General features: G+C 40.7%; 1 protein-coding gene across 2 annotated transcripts in view; it reads right to left on the bottom strand.

Moving 5' to 3' along the window:
- The window catches only part of MSRA (methionine sulfoxide reductase A), a 293,366-nt gene that overhangs the window by 157,074 nt on the left and 116,484 nt on the right, over positions 1–19,808 (bottom strand). For both annotated transcript variants that reach the window (XM_037391311.1, XM_037391312.1), the window contains exon 2: positions 18,655–18,723. In XM_037391311.1, coding sequence (XP_037247208.1) covers positions 18,655–18,723 — 69 coding nt within the window. The remainder of the gene's footprint in view (positions 1–18,654; positions 18,724–19,808) is intronic.

Genomic DNA, 19,808 nt, shown 5'->3' with positions numbered 1-19,808 from the left:
TGTTTCTCTTCCACAACTACAAAGAGTCCAGCATGACGGGCTCAGTTGTAGAAGTCTATGCTGGAGCATAAGCTCGACGAATCCTAAGCAAAATGACTAATTACAAAGCTATCGAGCCTCATAATAATGTTCATAGCTTGCAATATCGTTAGGTTCTTTCTTTTGCGTACTGCATGCGATAGGCATCACACAGAACCAAAAGACAGACTGGAAAACTTGTTTGAAATTTACGCAACGTCCAAGACATTCTCCATTCCACAAGGACCTGCACAATCCGGCGGAGGTGACATTTACTGCCCTTTGTTCTGATCCTCCTCTCCACACCCGCTCCTATCACACCTTTGAACGATGCCTGGCTGCCACAGGGGCTCCCTGATGGAAATCCCTGCTTACGACTCGGTTTCGTACACCGGCACCAGCCGCACACGTGCCTCGGAAGGGCGCCCCAACCCTGACGCCAGCCCCACAGCCGAGCACGCCTGTGGCAGCCTGTCCAGTGCCCAGCTCGTAGCTGCTGAAGGCGCCTGGTGCCTCAGGGACTCTCAGCTTTCCGTTTAAAGAACCCCACAGCAGGTGTATTGTTTTTATATACCAGCTGATTTTCGTATTTTCTCCCGAGCGTGTACACGTATATGGTGTTGGGGTTTTTTTAATGCCTTTGTCCTTCACCTTTGCAGTATATCCTTGGCTGCTGGGCATCAGATGCACACACAACCTGACTCCTGCTTGACTACCCAACGACCTTTCGCTCCTGCCAGCTTCACTGACAAGCATTCCCTCTCCCCTGCCCTCCCAGCAGTCCAACAGGACATCCAGAAGACTCTTTTTTTTGTCATATTTTGAAGAATGAATGCATTATTTCCTTGGCGTGCCAAGCCTTTCCTGGCCCAGTGCCCGCAAGCCCTGCACCCACACTTCAGGGCACTTTTCCATGCAGCAGATTAAGAAGCTGTTTCAATGCCAGGCTGATAGCAATGCTTCACTGCAGAAGATGAACGGCAAAGGATATGGATCCTGCTCCTCCTTCTGTTAACAGGATTTTGGAAGGTATGATTCCACTAAGAAGGGGGAAATGTCAGTTTTAAATATATACTCTGAAAAATAAAATGTGCCGGTACACCGAGAGAACAAAGAGCAGCAGCGCCCTGGAAACCTCTTCCCTAACCCCAGATCAGAGGAGGTAGCAGGACAGGATCTATCCAAAGCTCAGGAGCACACTAGACAGAGGAGACCGGCTCCTGTGCCAGCTTATGTTCTGAAACCCTAGCAGCAATGATTCTGCCAGCTGCTCAAATGCTACAGTACCCAGCCAAAAGTAGCTGGGGGCACAGGCTGCTCCTATACATTGAAGCAGTAAAGGACAGCCAACAGCACATCCCACTGGCCTACCTCAATGCATCTTGCTCTAGCCAGCATCTCTCCGGGAGCTGAAGGCACAGCTGCCAGTATCCCCACTTCTTTTGGCCAGTATAGGACTTGGCCCAAATTTTGAATACGATTGATTTAGTTACCTCTATAAAATCTGGAGAAGGAAATGCTCAGCTGCTTTGAACTGAAATTATTTTTTTTCCCCCAGTTGGAAGGAATAAATTGAACCTCAGCAAGTTACATACCTATATAATAATGCTCATTTCATACACTGCCGCCAAATACTGAGTGTGATTGGCGTTTTTCTCTTTAAAAAATTGTGTAGAGCAGTTGGTACAGCTGATTGATTGAAGTCTGTCCAAGTACTGATATTTCTAAGTGCTGAGCCAAAGAGATATTTATGCTGTGTGCTCTGAAATGGTGGGGACCATTAATTTTTAGAACTTCACAGGTTGAAGAGGGTACCTTGGCTTCACCACAAAAGGTCTGGATGAGACCTTGGTAGGCACCATCGTGAGCCCTCCCCCGGCAGAGAAGATGGGCAAGCAGGCGACAAGGAAGCTGTGACGGGACTGAGCAGACCTCCCAGTTTGGACAATCAGGAGACCAGGACGTCCTGGCAACCCAGAAGAACATCCAGCCTGTATCTAGTCCATGCACAGTGGTTGTATGCCTGGTGACAGTCATTTTTTCTTGACTTTATGTATCTCCATAGCACCAGACTTCCAGAGAATTAGATTTTGCTCTCAACAGGGAAATATGCGAGTCCCTTGGGCTTCATGGTGATGGTGGAGACAAATCCAGAAGTAGAACTGTATGAGCAAAGTGAGTGAATACAGCTCTGCTGAACACTTTCACACTGCCTGTGCACTTACACAACAGTTGATCAGGGCCTGAAAATCTAAAATTATCAAAGCCGTGTCCTCATAGACACCAAGGTAAAAAAAATACAGCATGAATTACCCCGGAGTCTTTGTTCTGAATTTGTTCAAATTCTTGTTGAGAATCTGGAAAGAATTCCAGATTTGGATGGAAATGCGGTATCATCTTTTACATAACACTGTAATATGTAGGGTGCTTTGGTAAGCCATCTGGATGCATATAGGATTAATGTTATCAATCAGGATTTAAAGTAAAATTGTATTATTGATGTCATTAGGGGTTTAACACGCAGCAATCACAGAATATTTGAGCAATCACAGAATATTTCAGATCACTGGAAAACAATCAACTAAGAAATGGTTGGGAGGAATATAAAAAAAACCCTGAAATACAGAACAAGCTCAGCTGAAAGAAATAAAACTCCTCCTGACAGATGGCATTAAGCGGATGATCTTCCTAGATAAGCGTTGGCTCTAATGCTACAACAGGGTTGATAAATATGTTGAACAGCTTGCCTGGGGCAAGTCAAACAAAGCCCTCGGCAAGAAATTTAAAATGCAGTTTGCCTAACAGAGCAACTAAAGAGGAATTTCTTGGCTCACCATTTTGCCAAGATGTGTTCTGTTCACACTGCATGAATTCCCAGAGAAACTGTTGGGTTTGCTTCTTATTCCATAAGAGAAGCAGAAGCCTCGTGTTCATTCAAATTAACAAATGCCCAGGCAACTCATTTATGCCTGTATGGTAGCTGCTGACGTTCAAAGTGCGTGTGGGCACATGTTTGTGTATGTATGTATGTTTGTATAAAATCTGCACAACAAATTAGAATGATTGTAAAAGGAAAAGCAGACTATCATAATAGAAAAGGAATATTTTACTGTCAAAAGAAAAACTGCCATGTCTTCAGCACGAAAAATATGCATAACATGTCACAAGTATAAGTATGACTTTTGAAAAACCCTGTAAGACAACAGCACTCAAACTGGGAGAAGCAATAGAGAGATAGAAAATTACTCTTAAAATGTGTTTACTCAATCCATCATAAAAGCATGTTACAAGTTATAAATAATATAAAATCAACCAGATTTAAATAAATCCAAAGCCAATATCACGAACGTTAATAAGGCACAAACCACAGTTGCTCTAAACTTCACAGCTATAGTATGAAGGGTTTCAGATATTCCTATTTAAATGCAATTTTGATCTTAACCAGCAGAGAGCAGGGATATACTCAAGTCAATGTATTAAAACATTCTGAAAGATGGCCTTATTGACTGCCTCAGTATTCTTTCCCCACCCAATAAGAAGGAATATTTAAACCAGTTTTATCCTGAAGGTCAATAAAACTGTTCTCTGGTGAGTCCACATAATAAAAAAATTCCATCATCAAAATCTTCTGTTGAAAAACTACTTGTCTCTAATTCCCAGAAACTGGAAAGTACAGCCCACTGGAAAAATCATTTATGCTGATCTGAAAGGTTGTTATCACACACTGGAAGGAGAATACGTAAAAGCCGCAGAGGCCAAATGTTCTGACCTTTGAGATGCCCCAGAATGTTCCTATACCCGTGACAGATACCTCCACCTGGCAGAGCTGGAAGGACAACTGTGCAGTATGACTTCCACCTGCGAGCTGCACCTGAACCAGTACAAAGTTCATATTGGGTCTAAATCCTAACACTGTGAGTCATTCCTGAAAATGAATAGGAACAGAAGCAGATCTTGTAAGAGTGAAGAAAGCCCACTGCTTCCGTGGCTCTGCCTTATTCCCATCTTGGGGTACAGGCTTTATCCCTAACCACTGCTCTGCACCTATTTGTTCTGCATTAATCACACTCAGCATCTTCTTAATTAGGAGAGAAAGGTTAAAAGGAGTTGGAAGACGTGCAGGGTTCTTTAGGCCCAAACGTATACATACAATTCACAGGCTTTATGTCCCAGCTTCCAAAAGGCCCCCAGTATGGGAATACGCCACGGGAGGAAGGCTGGCAGCAGACATTTGGATCTGGAGAACCATGTTTCTGCCTCCTCTAAAAAGCAAACACTTTGGTAGTAATTCAGTGGTATCTAGCGCCTTTCATCCAAAAACATCAAAGCATTATGCACACAATAATTAAGCCTCTCACAGACCACCATATATGAATTATTACTTTAAGCACTCCGCCACTGATGTATGAATGGTCCCAAAGCAAAGCAAAGAATCCTTTTTGGAAAAATGCCAAAGGATCCCAACTATCAGGTCTTTGTTTAAAATATCTTTTTCATGGTACAATTACTGGGGAATAGAAACAACATTTGATAAAACTATATGTTTTCTTTAAAAAGTTTCTTTTTCAGTAAAATTTTGTCTAGATAAAATGGAGCGACTTTGATCTTACTTGTCTTCTGTCAGTGGAATATAGCTGCAATACAGCAACGTGGAAAATAAGACAAAATAAAGAACTGCTTTGAAAAATACAGAAAAAATATTGGAACATTGTGATTGCTTTAAGATGTTGAGCCAGATATACCAACTGGTGATCTTGGTATTTGTTAGGGTGAGGATAGAACCAGTCAAGATTAGGCATGGGAAAAGAGAAATCAAAAATGTTTAACAGCAAACAGACAATTTACCCCAAAAGTAGTTCAATGTCTTACTTTTGAAGACTGCCATCTCATAAAAATTTATTGCGTTCTTTGATTGAGTTTCATTCATGAAATGGAACTAATTCTGTTTACTTGGCATTGTATAAGTAATCGATTCCATTATATTTAGACAGGTGTAAAACTGGGAAAAATGAGATGAGGAGGCTTCGGGACTTCAAGCCTGAATGCAGACTGTAAAAGATTTTCTCTCTGAGCCTTGTTTATATCATTAGTGGTACTGCTATTTTCAAAACCACAGCACATAAAAGCCTTTCTCACAGATCTGAATTCCATTGTGCTGGGTTCTGGGTACAAATGCAGAACAAACCAGCAACCTCCCCAAAAGCTTGGTTCTCTATTCCCAGGGCCATTCATACCCGTAACTTCCACAAACATGAAAGAGCACTCACAAACTGTACAATTCAGGAACTGGAAACCAATAAACGCATGTTTTCTTTTATGTTTGGGGACTTGGGAATGCTCATGGCTGGGAACAATTGGGCATCATTTTCCCAATTCAGGAACAACTGAATCGCATACAAAGCAATACTGCACCAAAAACAGCTATGACCTGCAGAAAAGAAGTGCTGTTCACAAAGTAGGCACAATCAGTCCTTAAGTGCAAAACATTTGGATTAAAATTGCATGTCTTTCATTTCTAACCAATTAAAGAGGGGTCTTGCGAAATACTGTTAGGGACCTGATATTTCTTGTCCACAAAGATGATGACTGAAGTGTCCCAAGGACACAGAAAAAAATGGCAGGGTTTATGATCAAAATTCTGACTTCTTTAACTATTTACCCCTTTTAATTTTTCTTACAAAATAAACTATTGGATCAATGAAAATGTGATGAGTGAATAAAAGCATCAAAAGCTCTTTCCACTCCTCTGAAGTGTACAAAAATGGAACTAAACCTTAATCTGAATGAACATAGCAGAATGTCCAAGGATACAATCAATAAAGAATAAATTATGCCAGCTTGTGCACAGATAAATTCAGTCTAACCACCTTTCTATCTCCTTTGAAGAAGGGAGTAGTTTCTTAATATATTACCTTTCTAAAGTCTGTTAGGGATAAAAAGAACCTCTGGTACAATAATATGTGAAAGAGATTGAGATAGAGCTACATGGTCCTACCATCAACCTGATTATTTGCTTCATTGCAAAGCATCACATCTTTAGTTCTGTCATTGATTTGAGGCTTTCAAATCATTTCGTGATCTTCCTTTGCTCTAAGCGTTCCAACACTTCGCAGAGATTCATTTTAGATCATCCTCGGTCATTTGACACACTTTAGTGCTCTGCTACTCACGTAGAACTTGATGTACACATAAAATAAGAGATGTCATCAGGGCTGTGTAATCCATTTGATTCTCTTGAAACTGTATCTTTCATATAAATTCATCTCTGCAATAATAGCGAAGCTTTACCCTTGTCTTGTGAAAATCTCTCTAATCTCTCAGCAGCCTCAGGGAGCTTGAAATATACAGAAGGAAACCAAAATATATTCTACTATTATAAAAGCAAAGCACCACAAACATTTTGTTACCAGCAAAATAAGAATCACTTCTAGGGCTATGCTGCAGAAAATAATAACTTGTTTACAAAGTTTGTTTACTGCAAGGAATAGAAATCTTACCTTTTCTTTCCTTTTTTGATAACTTGCCAAGTTAAATTAACTGCCACAGACACATTCAGAAAAAAGGTAATCTCATATTACTTATTTTATTTATAACCTTACATTTTAGACAACAATAGAAAGCTGTAGGCACCCTGACAATTATTTAAACTTACAATCTATAATTGCTCAGGAGCAAAAAAATAATTACATTCAAATAACAAGCCAATTCAACAAGCAGCCCTTTAGTCCTCTTTCCCCCAGCTCCGCAGAAACATACCCTTCACCCTTTTCCAATACAAGCCCAAACTAATAAATGCCTTCTAAGTGTACCTAGAAGATCATTAAAATTAATCTATTTTGAATCACAGCTGTCCTTAATGGAAACACAGAATTTCCAAGAGTTATTTTCTCATCTGTTAGTAGCCAATATAATTATGGCACGTTCTCACTTGCAAAAGAGAATAACCCTTTCCTATCCAGCCCCCCAAAAAAGACAATTACTCAAGAAAATGCCAAAGAAGATTGGTATAGAAAAACCAATTTCTATCCAGAAGAACAGACAGAGACCAAATAGATATATGCTTAGTCATTTACCATTTATGCACATTTGACGTGCGCTCATTCCCCAAACCATGTTATGTCGCTGTTGAAAATAAAGTGACTATAACAAACGCTGAGGCAGAGCGTCCGCGCTGCGCTGAGGACTGGGCAAAGGCATTGCAATTAGGCACAGCGAAGACCATGACCCGCTTGCTTGCCAGCCCCGTGGTTTTCTTAGATATCTTCTAACCACCCTGTGCTCTCTGGAGTGGCTGGCAGGACGTAAAGCTGGAGGGCATCACCAGGTATACAGCCTCCGGCTGCTTTCAGGGCTGTAGTAGCACGCTCTTGCTTAAATAAAAAGCCTCTCCAACCTTGAAGCTGGCTTTTGGGAGCCCCTCATAATATGCTATAGACGTATATAATATATCTATAATGCACTGTCATTTGTTAAAAAGCACCATGGCGGCCGCACAGCAGCCATCTAAGGTGGAAATTCCCATCTTTACCGTGAAGTTGGATATGGCCATTGTATAGCAACTCTGCAACCAAGCAAAGCTACGCTTACTTTGTAGGCAGCAGAAATATTCTTTCTTCACAGGTTTTGAATCAGCATTTTTAACGTATTTTTTTACAAGCAATGAAGTATGCATTACTTATGATTGCATTTCAGAATAATGCAGCAGTAAAAAGCAACTGACAAGTCTGAGATGCAACAGAGCAAACACTGATGCAGATAATAAACTAGCTTATGCAAACCACAGTCAGAGGTGCTTGTATGGATGTATTTGGGATAACGGTAGCTATCCAGCCAGGCTTGGATAACTCGGGTACCACAGTCACAGAGGCAGAGCGGTGCTGCCCCAGCGTGGAAGCAGTAAGAGGTCCCTCCATGCCTTCAGCCCACCTGCTGCCCAAGCGCAGAGTCACAGACACCTCTTACATCCATGACAAGCCAGACATGCACCCAGAAAGAGCTGCTGCCTATTTTACAGCAGTCACTGTGCAATCAGTCATTTTGCCTCCTTTGGCGTTTTGGGGTTTTTTCTGACATACAACTTCAAAGCAGGTTAGGTGTGACTACTAGAATACGTATCAAGTTTGCAAAACTTGCCCCAAACTTGTCCAGCAGAAAAAGATTCCCATGCATCTTTAATTTATTATTTCTCATTGCAAATCTTTCTCAATAGTGGGCTAATGACAGCTGTGGCTTGCATCTGCATGGTTTTCAACACCATTTTCAACAATGATTACTGCATTTTCAAATCAGCACACAGGTTCAAGCTATGTGACTCCCCACAGTTTTAATTAATTAATAATGGAAAAGCAAAGTGATATGATAGGTGATATACGCACATGATATATGTGACTTATGACATACAGTATACAGTACACAGTATAAGAGGGATTCATCTCACAGCTGACAACAGCAGGCACTCGGGGGAGAGTAAGAAAGTGACAAATACACACAGTGTTTGCCAGTACTACAGTCCTACTCTCTGACTTTTGCAGGATTTCCTGAGGCTGCTGTGGTTTGAATAACTCTCAGTGGATCTCTCTTCCAGCTATTTCTCCTGGCCCCATTTCAACCTGAGAAATCTTCTGTATGCAGAAAATCCTTTGGCAAGGGGACCAATAGTCTTTCATTTTATTCCAGCTCTTTCTGATATATTTTGAAACTGGCTCCCACTTGCATCCTTCCTCTGGCCTGTTTCTTACAAGAGGAAATATTCTGCAAAATCAGTTCCCTTTTGCATTCCCTGCACCCCTCGGTACTCTGTAGAGCTCTCTTGCACCCCGTTATCTCTTTTTCACACTGAATAGTTCCAGTGTACCATGTTGCTCCTTGCATAGAAGATACCCCACACCTTTTTTGCCCCCTGAGCTTTTTTCAGTTCTGCTAGATCTCTTTTGACCTAGGCAGCGCAGAAATGCATACAGTATTCACCACATGGAAAACCCATGGGCTTGTATGTCGGCATGATGATGATTCCTGTTTTGTTCTCTTTTCCGTTCCTGTTCAACTTTCCAACAACAGGCATCGACATGGAAAGGAACTGCATGCTTAGGCAACAGTTAAAATCCATATATTTACCCTCCTCCTAAAACCATGTATAAGAAGGGGTCTGGGGGCCAAGTGTGACTGATGGAGTCACCGGTGAAGTGCCCCAGACTCACAGCAGGCTGCAGCCTGGGAGAAGGCAACCAGCTGAGATCTGAGATGCTCTTACAGCCTCGGGTTCTAAACAACCTAGCACTTCTGTAAGCTCCAGCACATGCTCCAAAAACATTCTGGATCCACACAGTACCCTGAATTCTTAGGAAATGATTTGTATAGAGTTAGTAAGTCTGTTAAAGCAACAAAATTGCCACAAGGCTCCAAACATCTTTGCTTTACCCTTGGGTTTGGTCTACGGCACTGTAAAGCACAAATAATTGTAATCTGGAACAGACACCTGGAGGGGACCAAGATTAGTTTTAGAATAAGGGAAGGGGCAGTATTTTAACTGAAGATTTAAAAAATTCAGTATAAAGGTCCCTTATAAAAATATACATTTTGGCCCTGTCACATGCACCGAGGAAAGGGTGACCTATTCATAAGTCTGTTGATGAAAGCAAAAAGAAATGACACAGAACATCTTGACCAGCAAGAGGAAATCCATACTAAAAGTCTCCACTTAACACACAGTCTTCTTTGTCTGAAGGTACACTCCTAGTTAGGAGTCAGGAGTAGTCACAAACTCTTCACAGATGCTGGATTCTCACACTACAGTCAGCTCCAGCTGGCTGGCTATGTCTGTACCACCGGTGGTTCATGGCCTGGCTTCCTTTATCATCCTAAACTGCTGTTCCCTGGTTTTGGAATTTAGCATGGCCTGAGAGCTCGGAAATTTAAGAAAAGCTAAAGCTCGAACATGGGAAACATGTTCAACAACTCTGTCCTTCTCTTTACCATGCAAAACACATCCCACCTGTGGCACTAAGGCATAATTAGTGTTGCACGTATGTGTGCACATACATTTTCTCAGTTTAGTGTTTTGTTTCAAATTAGTGTCAGTCTGTCAAGCATAAGACAAGGGTGGGGGCTGCATGCATTGGGGCATGGCGTGAGAGCACATCAGGACGTTTGAGGACACAAGGCTGCCAGGAGAATATCGGGGGACAGTATAGAGCAGAGTGAAAATTCACGTCGTTCTAAAGCGTGATCAGAAGGAGCAGTACCCAGGGAGAACTATTCCCAGAGCCACGTGCAGGTTTCATCTCAAAGGGAACCAATTGGTTCTGTCCAGAAGACAGCCTGGGACTAAAGCAGTATGCATACAGTAAGGGGGAAAAAAAAGAGAAGAACCCAGGTGTGCATTTCTGTAGTAGACTAGAAATAACCACTACAGCCAAGCAGCACACTTCACAATGGTTGGAACAGGGACTGTGTTCCCTACCAAAAGTCCTCCTACATCTAAAAAACATACCAGATCTTTAAGGAAGCAGCACAGCAAAATGATCGTGGGTTTATTGGTCTCCAGAAAGCAAAGAAATTGATAATCTCTTTATCTACCACAGGGACAAAAACTATCACACTTGATGAGTCTGAGTATAACCATTTTGAAGCTTAAACCCCTACATTTGTCCTCTTGGATTGTCAGGCACATTCCACTGAACAACACTGAGTTACTCCCACCCTGCTGTGCAGTTGGACTGTGTATTATTGTCAAGGTTTGTCTGGAGCCTTGGGTCATATGGAGCTAGTATAAATTAAGAGACAAAAGGCAGTGCTAATAACATACCAGAGAGTGATACAGCAACATTCAACCACATCAGATTTTCCATCCCAGAAGGATGAGTCAGTAAAAGCTGGATGCCCATTAGCCTGAGCCTGCAGCAAGGCTCCAAGTACACCTTTGGATCCACAGAAAGACACCTTGCCCTTTCTGCAACTACACGTCTTTAGACAGCGTACCTAATTACAAATACATCTCAGCATTTCACCCAAGTTATATCCTTTCGACTTGAATGCGTGACTGCTGCTACATAATTCATAACATGATTCTCAATAATTTTCAGTCAAGGTTCAAGCAGAAATGTGTCACATTAGGATTATATTATTTATGAGCATAATGTTGGATTTAAGCCAATGACACACCAATAAATTTTATCTCAAAGCCTGACATATCGCATGCTGTTTTCCCTGGCTCACAAACAAATAACTACGGCTGTTTCAAAATTACTTACAGTTCAATTCAAATCAGAATTTTTTTGTGATTAGTTCTTATCTTACTTGAGAAAATGATCATATTATTTCCTTCTTGTAGATGCTGAAGTGTATTTTTTCCTTCATTTCTGAAGTGTGTCTTGCACAGAGAGCCAGGTCAGGCGGTATTCTAGAAGAAATACCTGGAATGAAATGCTGCTGAATCTCTTAAAGGGTGGAGTTTTCACTCTCTTCTAAAGACAAAAGACACGTGTCTGTCACCCAGAAAAAGCAGACAGCCTGTACCAGCCAGCATAGATTGCCATCGAAAATACTCTAATGATGTAGGCATTACTTTAAATACAAGGGTAAATGATGTACCTGGCATATACTGGGACACAAGGGATCCTGCGAGAAATGCTCTAGAACGAATTCTTCCCAGCTAACCTCAGGCACTTGAAATAGAGACCTCTCGGGTGTGTTTCAGCACACAGACTTGAACAACTACATTTAGATGTCTACAAATAGGTGTTCACATGTGACAAAAGGTGTCCAAGCTTCCACGACGGTCAGTGGAGGTCCAGGGTTCAGTACTGATTCGTAAATAAAGGCATCTGGTGTCATCTGAGATGCCTTATGCAGCAATTTTGCACAGGACCGGCATAAGAGTGGCACATACAAACAAAGGTAGATCTGTGTCCTTGGAAACTGGAGATCAAGGACAATTTCACATAACATGTTACACTTAGATTTATCTGCACATGGAATTCCTAAACAAAGATTTCTAATACCATTTGGGACATCCTACATAAACCTATCTGGCTTTCATCTCCTAGTTCAGAAGACTATGGATCTCCTGTGAGACCTTTATCATCCCTGCCAGACCCCTGTGGGCATCTCAAATGCCCCAGGACACCTCAAATGGCATAGAACATTTGCAACATATTTATGCAAACTAACCAGTTCCCCCCCAGCCTAAGCTAGTTGTTTAGCTAGTGTCTGACAGAACAAGGCACCTACAGAGAGGGTGATTTATTCCTGAGGCAGCTGTTACGAACTGACCTCCAACTGGGTTTTCTCTAACTAGAGATAAAGTCTTGAAGACCACTTTAGATTACATACCTAAAATCTACCGAGATTAATTCCAGCCTGATGAGCTGAAAGCACCAACGAGATCAATATAAAGATTCTGGTTGACTCCCACAAGCTTCAGGAGCATTTCAGAGCAAGTATTTTAAAAGCAGATGGAAATTTTTTTCTCTTCGATTTTAAGCAAGGTATCTAATGATACATTTTTTGAGATCACCAATAACTTCATCAGGTGATAAAAACTCCTGCAAATCAGGGAAATCACTCTAAATTATCCCAAACCAAATAACACAATAATAAGTAATTCACATTTTTAATATGGATTTTCGCTCAGTGTCACATCCATAAATCCATTAGGATCTGTGTGATGCACTGACGATACTTTGTAAATGTCACAGTATGTCTAGAATTATCAAAACAACACAATTTTATCCCTCCAAAAACCTCCTTACATATTTTTTCTCTGCTGTTGTAATGACTGACAATTAGCATCACATTTTTCGTGGCTGAATAGAATAAATCATCACCGTTCTGTATGTTTTATGTTATGCCACCATGCTCTGTGCTTTATTAACAGGAACCAAAGGATAAATGCTGATGGTAAATGTGTATATGTGTATATCCCAGCACATAAATACACACACACATACACACATATATCTCCTGCAAAGCAGCATAAATCTGACGAGGGCAGCCTCTAGTCATTAACAGGATAATTTACTTCTATTTCAAACTTAAACCAACTCAGAATGATGCCAAGCATATGTTCATCCTAGTCACTGATATATCCCTATTTAACATTGGCAAGAAATTACTTCTCTGCAAGGCTTCTGCATTGCTAAAGTAATCTAGGTGCTCTTGCTGGCTTTTCACAAAGAAAAAAAAATGTATTCCTGCTGTTGGAGATCACTGAGCCTTATCCCAAAACCCATGAAAATTAACTGTGTCTCCTACTCATTTCAGTGGAGAAGTCCCAAAAACATAACTAAATGGCTGTTTAAAGGTGAATGATGTTGATTGAAAAGCTGCAATCTGATTTGCTTTAAAAAACCTCCGAATCTTTGCTAATGTGCAATACAAAGTCTAAGTGGGAATCCACACAAAGCTAAATTCTTCATTGCCTCAAGAAAGCTAAATTAACAGAAACAAATCCCTGATGGAGAAGGACATATATTGTGTCTGAAGGCAACATCACTTTAGTTTTCAGAAGCAGAAAGAAAAAGAGATGTGGATCCTTTGAAATAAAAGAATGTTATGAAGGGTTGTGCTGATCAAGGACAGCTTTGACTTTGCATTAGGGATATTTTATTGTCCCTTCTTAGTGTTTATAAATGTCAGGAAATGTCCTTGGCAAAGACCAAGCAGACTGTAGCACTTTGTATTTATCTGGGTCCATCTCGCAGGGCACTCTGCCATTTACACTACCACAAAGTTGATGCATGATGTTACTGAATCAGATCACCAGCATTTAATGCATAATGCCTACGATACACTATATGACAAGAGAAACTGAAGATTATGATTTTTATTTTTAAAAGGTCCCAGAATTACGTTTATTTCTCTTTGTCACCTTATTTTATCACTGGCTTAGGGGAAAATTTTCAGGTCAGGGCTTCCCTGGTAAGACTGGTACATCCTCAACAGAGAATGGTCCCTGGCCATCGCTTAGAGCTGACATAGCCCCCAAAGGTTTGACCAGCAAACCACAGCATCATACTTCAGGCAAGATTATGAGGAAGATGTTTAGGCAGTGGTGGCAACAAGCTGAACCAGGACCAGATAGCACAGGCAGGGAGTGGGTTGGTGCTTAGTTCTCTGGAGAAGGCAACAAAAAGACACTGGCCGTAAGTCAGTGTCTGGAAGATACAAAAAGAAAATGGGAAATAAAGCTATATTTCTCCAATAAACATACAGCAAAGGTAAGACTAGGAACATGATTTGGTTTAGGGATGGATCAATCTCTTTTTGTTATGCAATTTCTTCACAGGTTTGTTTTCTCATTCCAGAACGGCAGAAAGTTCTGTGTCCATTTTTACACCACCGCATGAAGACAGGACAGCATTCATGCTTCAGTGCTTTACAAATCCAGCTGATGAGAACACCTCCGTCCCGTTTCCAACATGCTAAAGGAGAATTAGCATGAGAAATGCGAATACCTTCTGGAAGATGTTCCCTCTGGCTCTCAATTCTTCCACAGTGTGAACCTTGTAACATCTGGTAATATTGCTGTAGATGTTTCTCCTCCAATTTGGGTCACAGCACACACACCTGTTTCAACATCAGGAAGTTTTACATTCTCCTCAGACAGAGATATAATATCTTCTGACATGTAGCATGGTTTAAAGTTTTCTTCCTTTTCTTTGAGCAACAGAGAAAATTTGTTTGTTCAGTCTTCACTGTCTACAAAAAAAGTACTTCTCTTGGGTCCAAACTTTGTTTCCCATTATCTCCTTTTCCTGATGAAAAGAACAGAGCTCATCATGAAAACATAGTAGCTAAAAACTGTCGGACCAAAGGACTTCTTAACACCTTTCTTACCAGACACGGCCACTACTAGCTGTTTTAGGAATGAGTCAAAGAACCTCTAGATAGGAGTGAACCCTTCTTAAACATATCATCCCACTTTCAAATTAAATTCTCCTTTAGTTTAAAAGTTGCCCTGATTAAGCCTTTTTTAGAAAGAGTTGAACCTCCCAAGAGCAGGTCCTGCTTGAGGAGCTCAGCTTTCCAGCAAGCTGCAGAGGTATCACGCGACGCTGCAGCGCCAAGGAAGCTGAAGAGGCCACACGCACAGGCTCAGAAACCCTCGTGCTGATCGGACAGTCCTGGTGTAATCCTGTTTCAGTTTTTAAATAACCACTGGAAGCAGTGGGAATTGTGGGAATGCACAGGGTACACCTGAATCTCATAAGCAGGACATAATAACTCCGGCAAAGAACAATAATACGGCTCTATAGAATTACTGGAACATGCCGCTGTCTAGTAAGTGCAGAGCAGAAGGTGACCAAGCTTGGATGTGTCTGCCAACTCAGAAATGTCTGTAATTAGATCTTATCCGTTACTTAACATCCTACTTATGTCTATATTTTGTTTACATCAAGAAACCAATTATCCCATTACTAGCCAGTATATGTCAAGTAAATAAAACACAATTTAGTCCCATATTTTAGAAGTGTTATAATTACAAATCTGAACTATTGCCAGATTTTACTAAAGGTAGATAAGAGCCCTTCTTGGAACACACCATATGCACAATGCTTCCTCTTAGAGCAATAAGGCACCATACAAAGCACAGTGAAAACACAGGTACTCTGGGGTAAACCAGAGTCTTGCAAAAGCAGCAGCTGATAAGAAAACTATGCAGTTAAAATTCAGAATTTCTGACCAGAAATATTTCTCAGCATAACACAGCAGTGCATTCACATCTGTTTAAAATATGCAAAGAATCAACGGTACTGATGGAAATACTAATTTATTGAAAGTTGCCTATGTTCTACAGCTTTGAAGCCTTTCTTTTCATTTTTTACACCTCTAGTCAAAAAACCCTAAATTGCTTCTTTTCAAAACATTGTCAACCCCCTAATATACATTCAAGTTTTGTCTTTTGGTTAGGTTTTTGGTTAGAATCAGTCACTACAGACAAAACAGTTTTAATTGAAAATATCTACAGCCATAAAACCAAGAAAACTTTCTGGAGAGGCATTTATTGAATAGCTGGTATGTTACCATCTACAACACGAACACCTAACATCTAGAGTTTCATCTGTTTCAGTCACTGAAGTTGGGAATACACCCCCCTCTTCACTTCAAGGGACACCATGATTTTTGTTATCGCATTCTACGGTGTCTCCAGTAAGGCTGTAAGCAGTGCCTGTGCACCTCCTGTGCTCTTAGTGCTTCAGTATTGCCTGGAAACTGGATTAGGACGTCACTGGATGGTTAACGTTAAAAGACCTCCATTAAAGAGTCATGCTCACCTGTGAAATCTAGCTTTTTCACCAGTGTAGAAACAAGGACACATCTCTTTATTCTAATGAACAATGCATCTTAGGCAGCTGAATGGTGCTAAACAGACAACGGGAGAATCTCAAGATCATTTTAAAAGCCTTTTGAAAACTCTGAGATTCCGCTATAAATGGAAGGGCAGCAGGAACAATGGCCTGTGTACGTTCACTCAGTACCTTGATCAAAACAAGAAGTCACAGCATAAAGTAAATAACGCAACATTAGCAAGAGCATCTTGAAGGAGGTTTTGCAAAAGATGGAGCTACATAATGCCATCTAACTGCATATTGCAAGCAGGTGACAGGATTACTGTTTACAACCCAGCGTTACATTTTATACTGTTATTTTCAGTGGTGAGTCTAAAACCGTCCAAGCAGTAGGAAAATTTTCTGCAAGTAGGCGATCTACAAAATCATATGGTTATTTAGCATCTTTTAGCTTTTGCAGATCTTTTCAATGATAGGGATTACTTCTTAGTAACTACTGCTCTTTGAGACTTGTCCCTGTGCAATCCCAATTAAAATTAAAAGACGTTTTCTGGAGAAGAGATGTAAGCAGCTCTCTCTTACTAAGGTGGAGTCAGAAAATCTCACAGCTCAGACTAGCTCAGTTTCTTCCCACTAGCTTACAGATTCCTAAAATACGAAGAACTTGCTGTTAACAGGAGTACACATGGATAGGATGAATAACAATCTGAGGAGAATTACTAATGGAATTACTGCAGTTTTTCCTTTCGTTCACATGGGGCCAGCAAACAAGGCCCCCTTGGAGGTAGCAAAAAACTGTAGCTCCATTTTTCTATAGCACATATCAGAATGGGGTGCCAATGCCAACAAATGACAACAATTATCATCAGAGTCATGTTTGTATACTGTTTTATTTCAGGTCTAATAGTAAACCTAATGTAGGTTTTCCATTTATTCACAGCACAGATGGCAGCAGCATGAGTTTTCACCACCTAGCCCAACATTTGTGATCAAATCTTGTGGAAGAATCTAGGGCAATCTAAAAATTATGGAAGTTACCAGGCTTGATACAAATATAACAGAGTTCCTCAGGAATGATTCAAAGTAGCCTGTTTAATAAGATTTTGTGCTCTTCTAATGAAATTCTGTAGGTAGGATATTACTTTCCATGAAATTTTACCAATCGTGTACTATCAGCAGTGATATAACCAACAGAAGCACTCACAGCAACACCCACCACAACCCCTGGAAAACTGATCTGACCATCACACAGGAAATAAAGGACGAGATTTAAAAATTTTTAAACAGTGAAGACAGTATCAATATCAGATTGTACCAGAACTCTCTGAACCTGCCTGCTGTACAAAATTCCAAGAGGAATCTCTACATCCATCTTAATTTTAAAACTCAAAAATAACACACAATCATTTTCCATTACCTCCAAAAAGTTTATCAAACAGTCTCTTGTTCCACCACTCCAATATATTTTTATGTTCCCCAAATCCACAGACGAGGGGACACTGGCAGAGAGACAATACAACTCTAAAGAAAACTTGAAGAAACCATGACAATAACTGAAGGGTGATACCCCCAAACCATTTCTCCTCTTCAACCACAGTAACTACAGAAACATTGGCTCCACAGGAAAGTTAATGCTTACTATGATTATTTGCAATTATCAATTGAAAAGATCATTTTTTGGAATGATAAATCAGTGCCCACGGATAACTTAGCTCTTTGCATTCCACATAGGAAGGCTAAATATTTCAGAGGTGAATACAGCTCTGTTTGAAAACAGAATAAAACCAACAAAGAATTACATTTTCACAGAAAATAGCATAGATACAATGAACTTAAATATCTTCTCTTTTACAAGTGGCCACCTTTCCAGCTCCGTTGGCACTCAACAAGAAGTCTACGAGACTATTCACAAAGTACAAAACAGCAGGTTTCATTTGAGGCATGTAAATGGTAACAACCCTGCAAGTACAGTAGATCCCAAGAGTTTGAGTTCCTTGCATAACTTGGAGTGCAGAAAATCATGGACCATCTTCAGAATTTTGTTGAAACTACAGAATGATCTTACAGGAATTATCATACATAAAAAGCCACAACTTCAGAATTTTGAAGGAACAAAATAAGGGTTTATATTTTCTGTTTGTATAACTCAGAAAAATACTTTCAGTGTATTTATTTGAGGGTATGGACATCTCCCAAAATGATCAGTGGCTTTTGCTGATTGTAGTGATTAGAAAATGGCAATAGCAGCCCAGATTCTAAACTCTAAGGACTCAGGCTGAAATGAAGAAATCTGGCATGCAGTAACACTATACAGCTTAGAGCTTTTATTTTAAAACTGATGTCTTACCAAATACAGCCATCTGTGTTCCCTCTGGGAAAGGTTCTACCGTTCTGTTTCCATTGACATGATGTTTATCTAGAAGGGGAAAAAAAAAAAAAGTCAAAATGTAATAGAATATATGCTTTGAATAAATCAATTGGGTTTTTTTTTTTTTCCTTACAGTTCTATTGAAACCTGAAGTCTGATTTCTGAAAGCTGACCTGTACAGTTCACTAATATCTGGAACCTCACACTCTCTGAGTCTGTTTTTCAAAAATACTGTCTACAAGTTCAAGGATATACAGCAGAGATGTATTTCAGTTTAGACACTGTTAAGATACTGTTAAGACAAGTCAGCTGCTACTAACGTGACACACACATACAGAGCAATATACAGTAGCAATCGCTGTCAAAAGTGGAGTACTCTTGAAAGCCACCTCCTCATGCAAGCAGAAAAATGAGGGAAATCACAGCTCTCCTTTGCTGCTAGGACATGTTGGTGCTCAGCTGCCAGCTTTTTTACATGACCAAGCATGAACTCTGTGTATTTTCTACACTAGTGGGGTAGGTTGACCTTGACTGGCTGCCAGGCGCCTACCCAGCTGCTCTCTCACTCCCCCCCATTAAGAGGTCGGGAGGAGAAAGCAAGATGGAAAAGCTCATGGGTCAACATAATATTCAGGGAGATTCCTTACCAATTACCATCACGGGCAGCCCAGACTTGACTCAGGGAAAATTAATTTAATTTATTGCCAATTAAACTGTGACTGGATAGTGAGAAACAAAGACAGATTCAAACACCACCTTCCCCCAACCTCCCCTTTTCCCCAGCTCGACTTCACTTGATTCCTGACTCTGACCTTCAGGCTCACAGGGCTGTTTCTCACAGGTTTTCCCTCACTCCTCACTGCCACACCACATTTTCCCCTTTCTTACATATATTTTGCCAGGGCCGCCACCAGCATCGCTTGGCAGGCTCAGCTGTGGCCTGTGGTGCGGCTACTGCCAAGCCAGCTGTGTCCAGCACTGGGCAGCCCCTGTCTCTTCCTCAACAGAGGCCACCCCTGCAACCCTCCCCCTACCCAAACCTGGACATTTACACCCAATACAACTAGCAATCCGGTCGCTAAAATGAATATTTAGCCAACACACTCTAATGCCACATCCATTCATCACAGACC

This window comes from Falco rusticolus, chromosome 6 (genome assembly GCF_015220075.1).
Source record: "Falco rusticolus isolate bFalRus1 chromosome 6, bFalRus1.pri, whole genome shotgun sequence".
NCBI classification, from domain to species: domain Eukaryota; kingdom Metazoa; phylum Chordata; class Aves; order Falconiformes; family Falconidae; genus Falco; species Falco rusticolus.
This window is presented reverse-complemented; position numbering and strand designations above follow the sequence as displayed.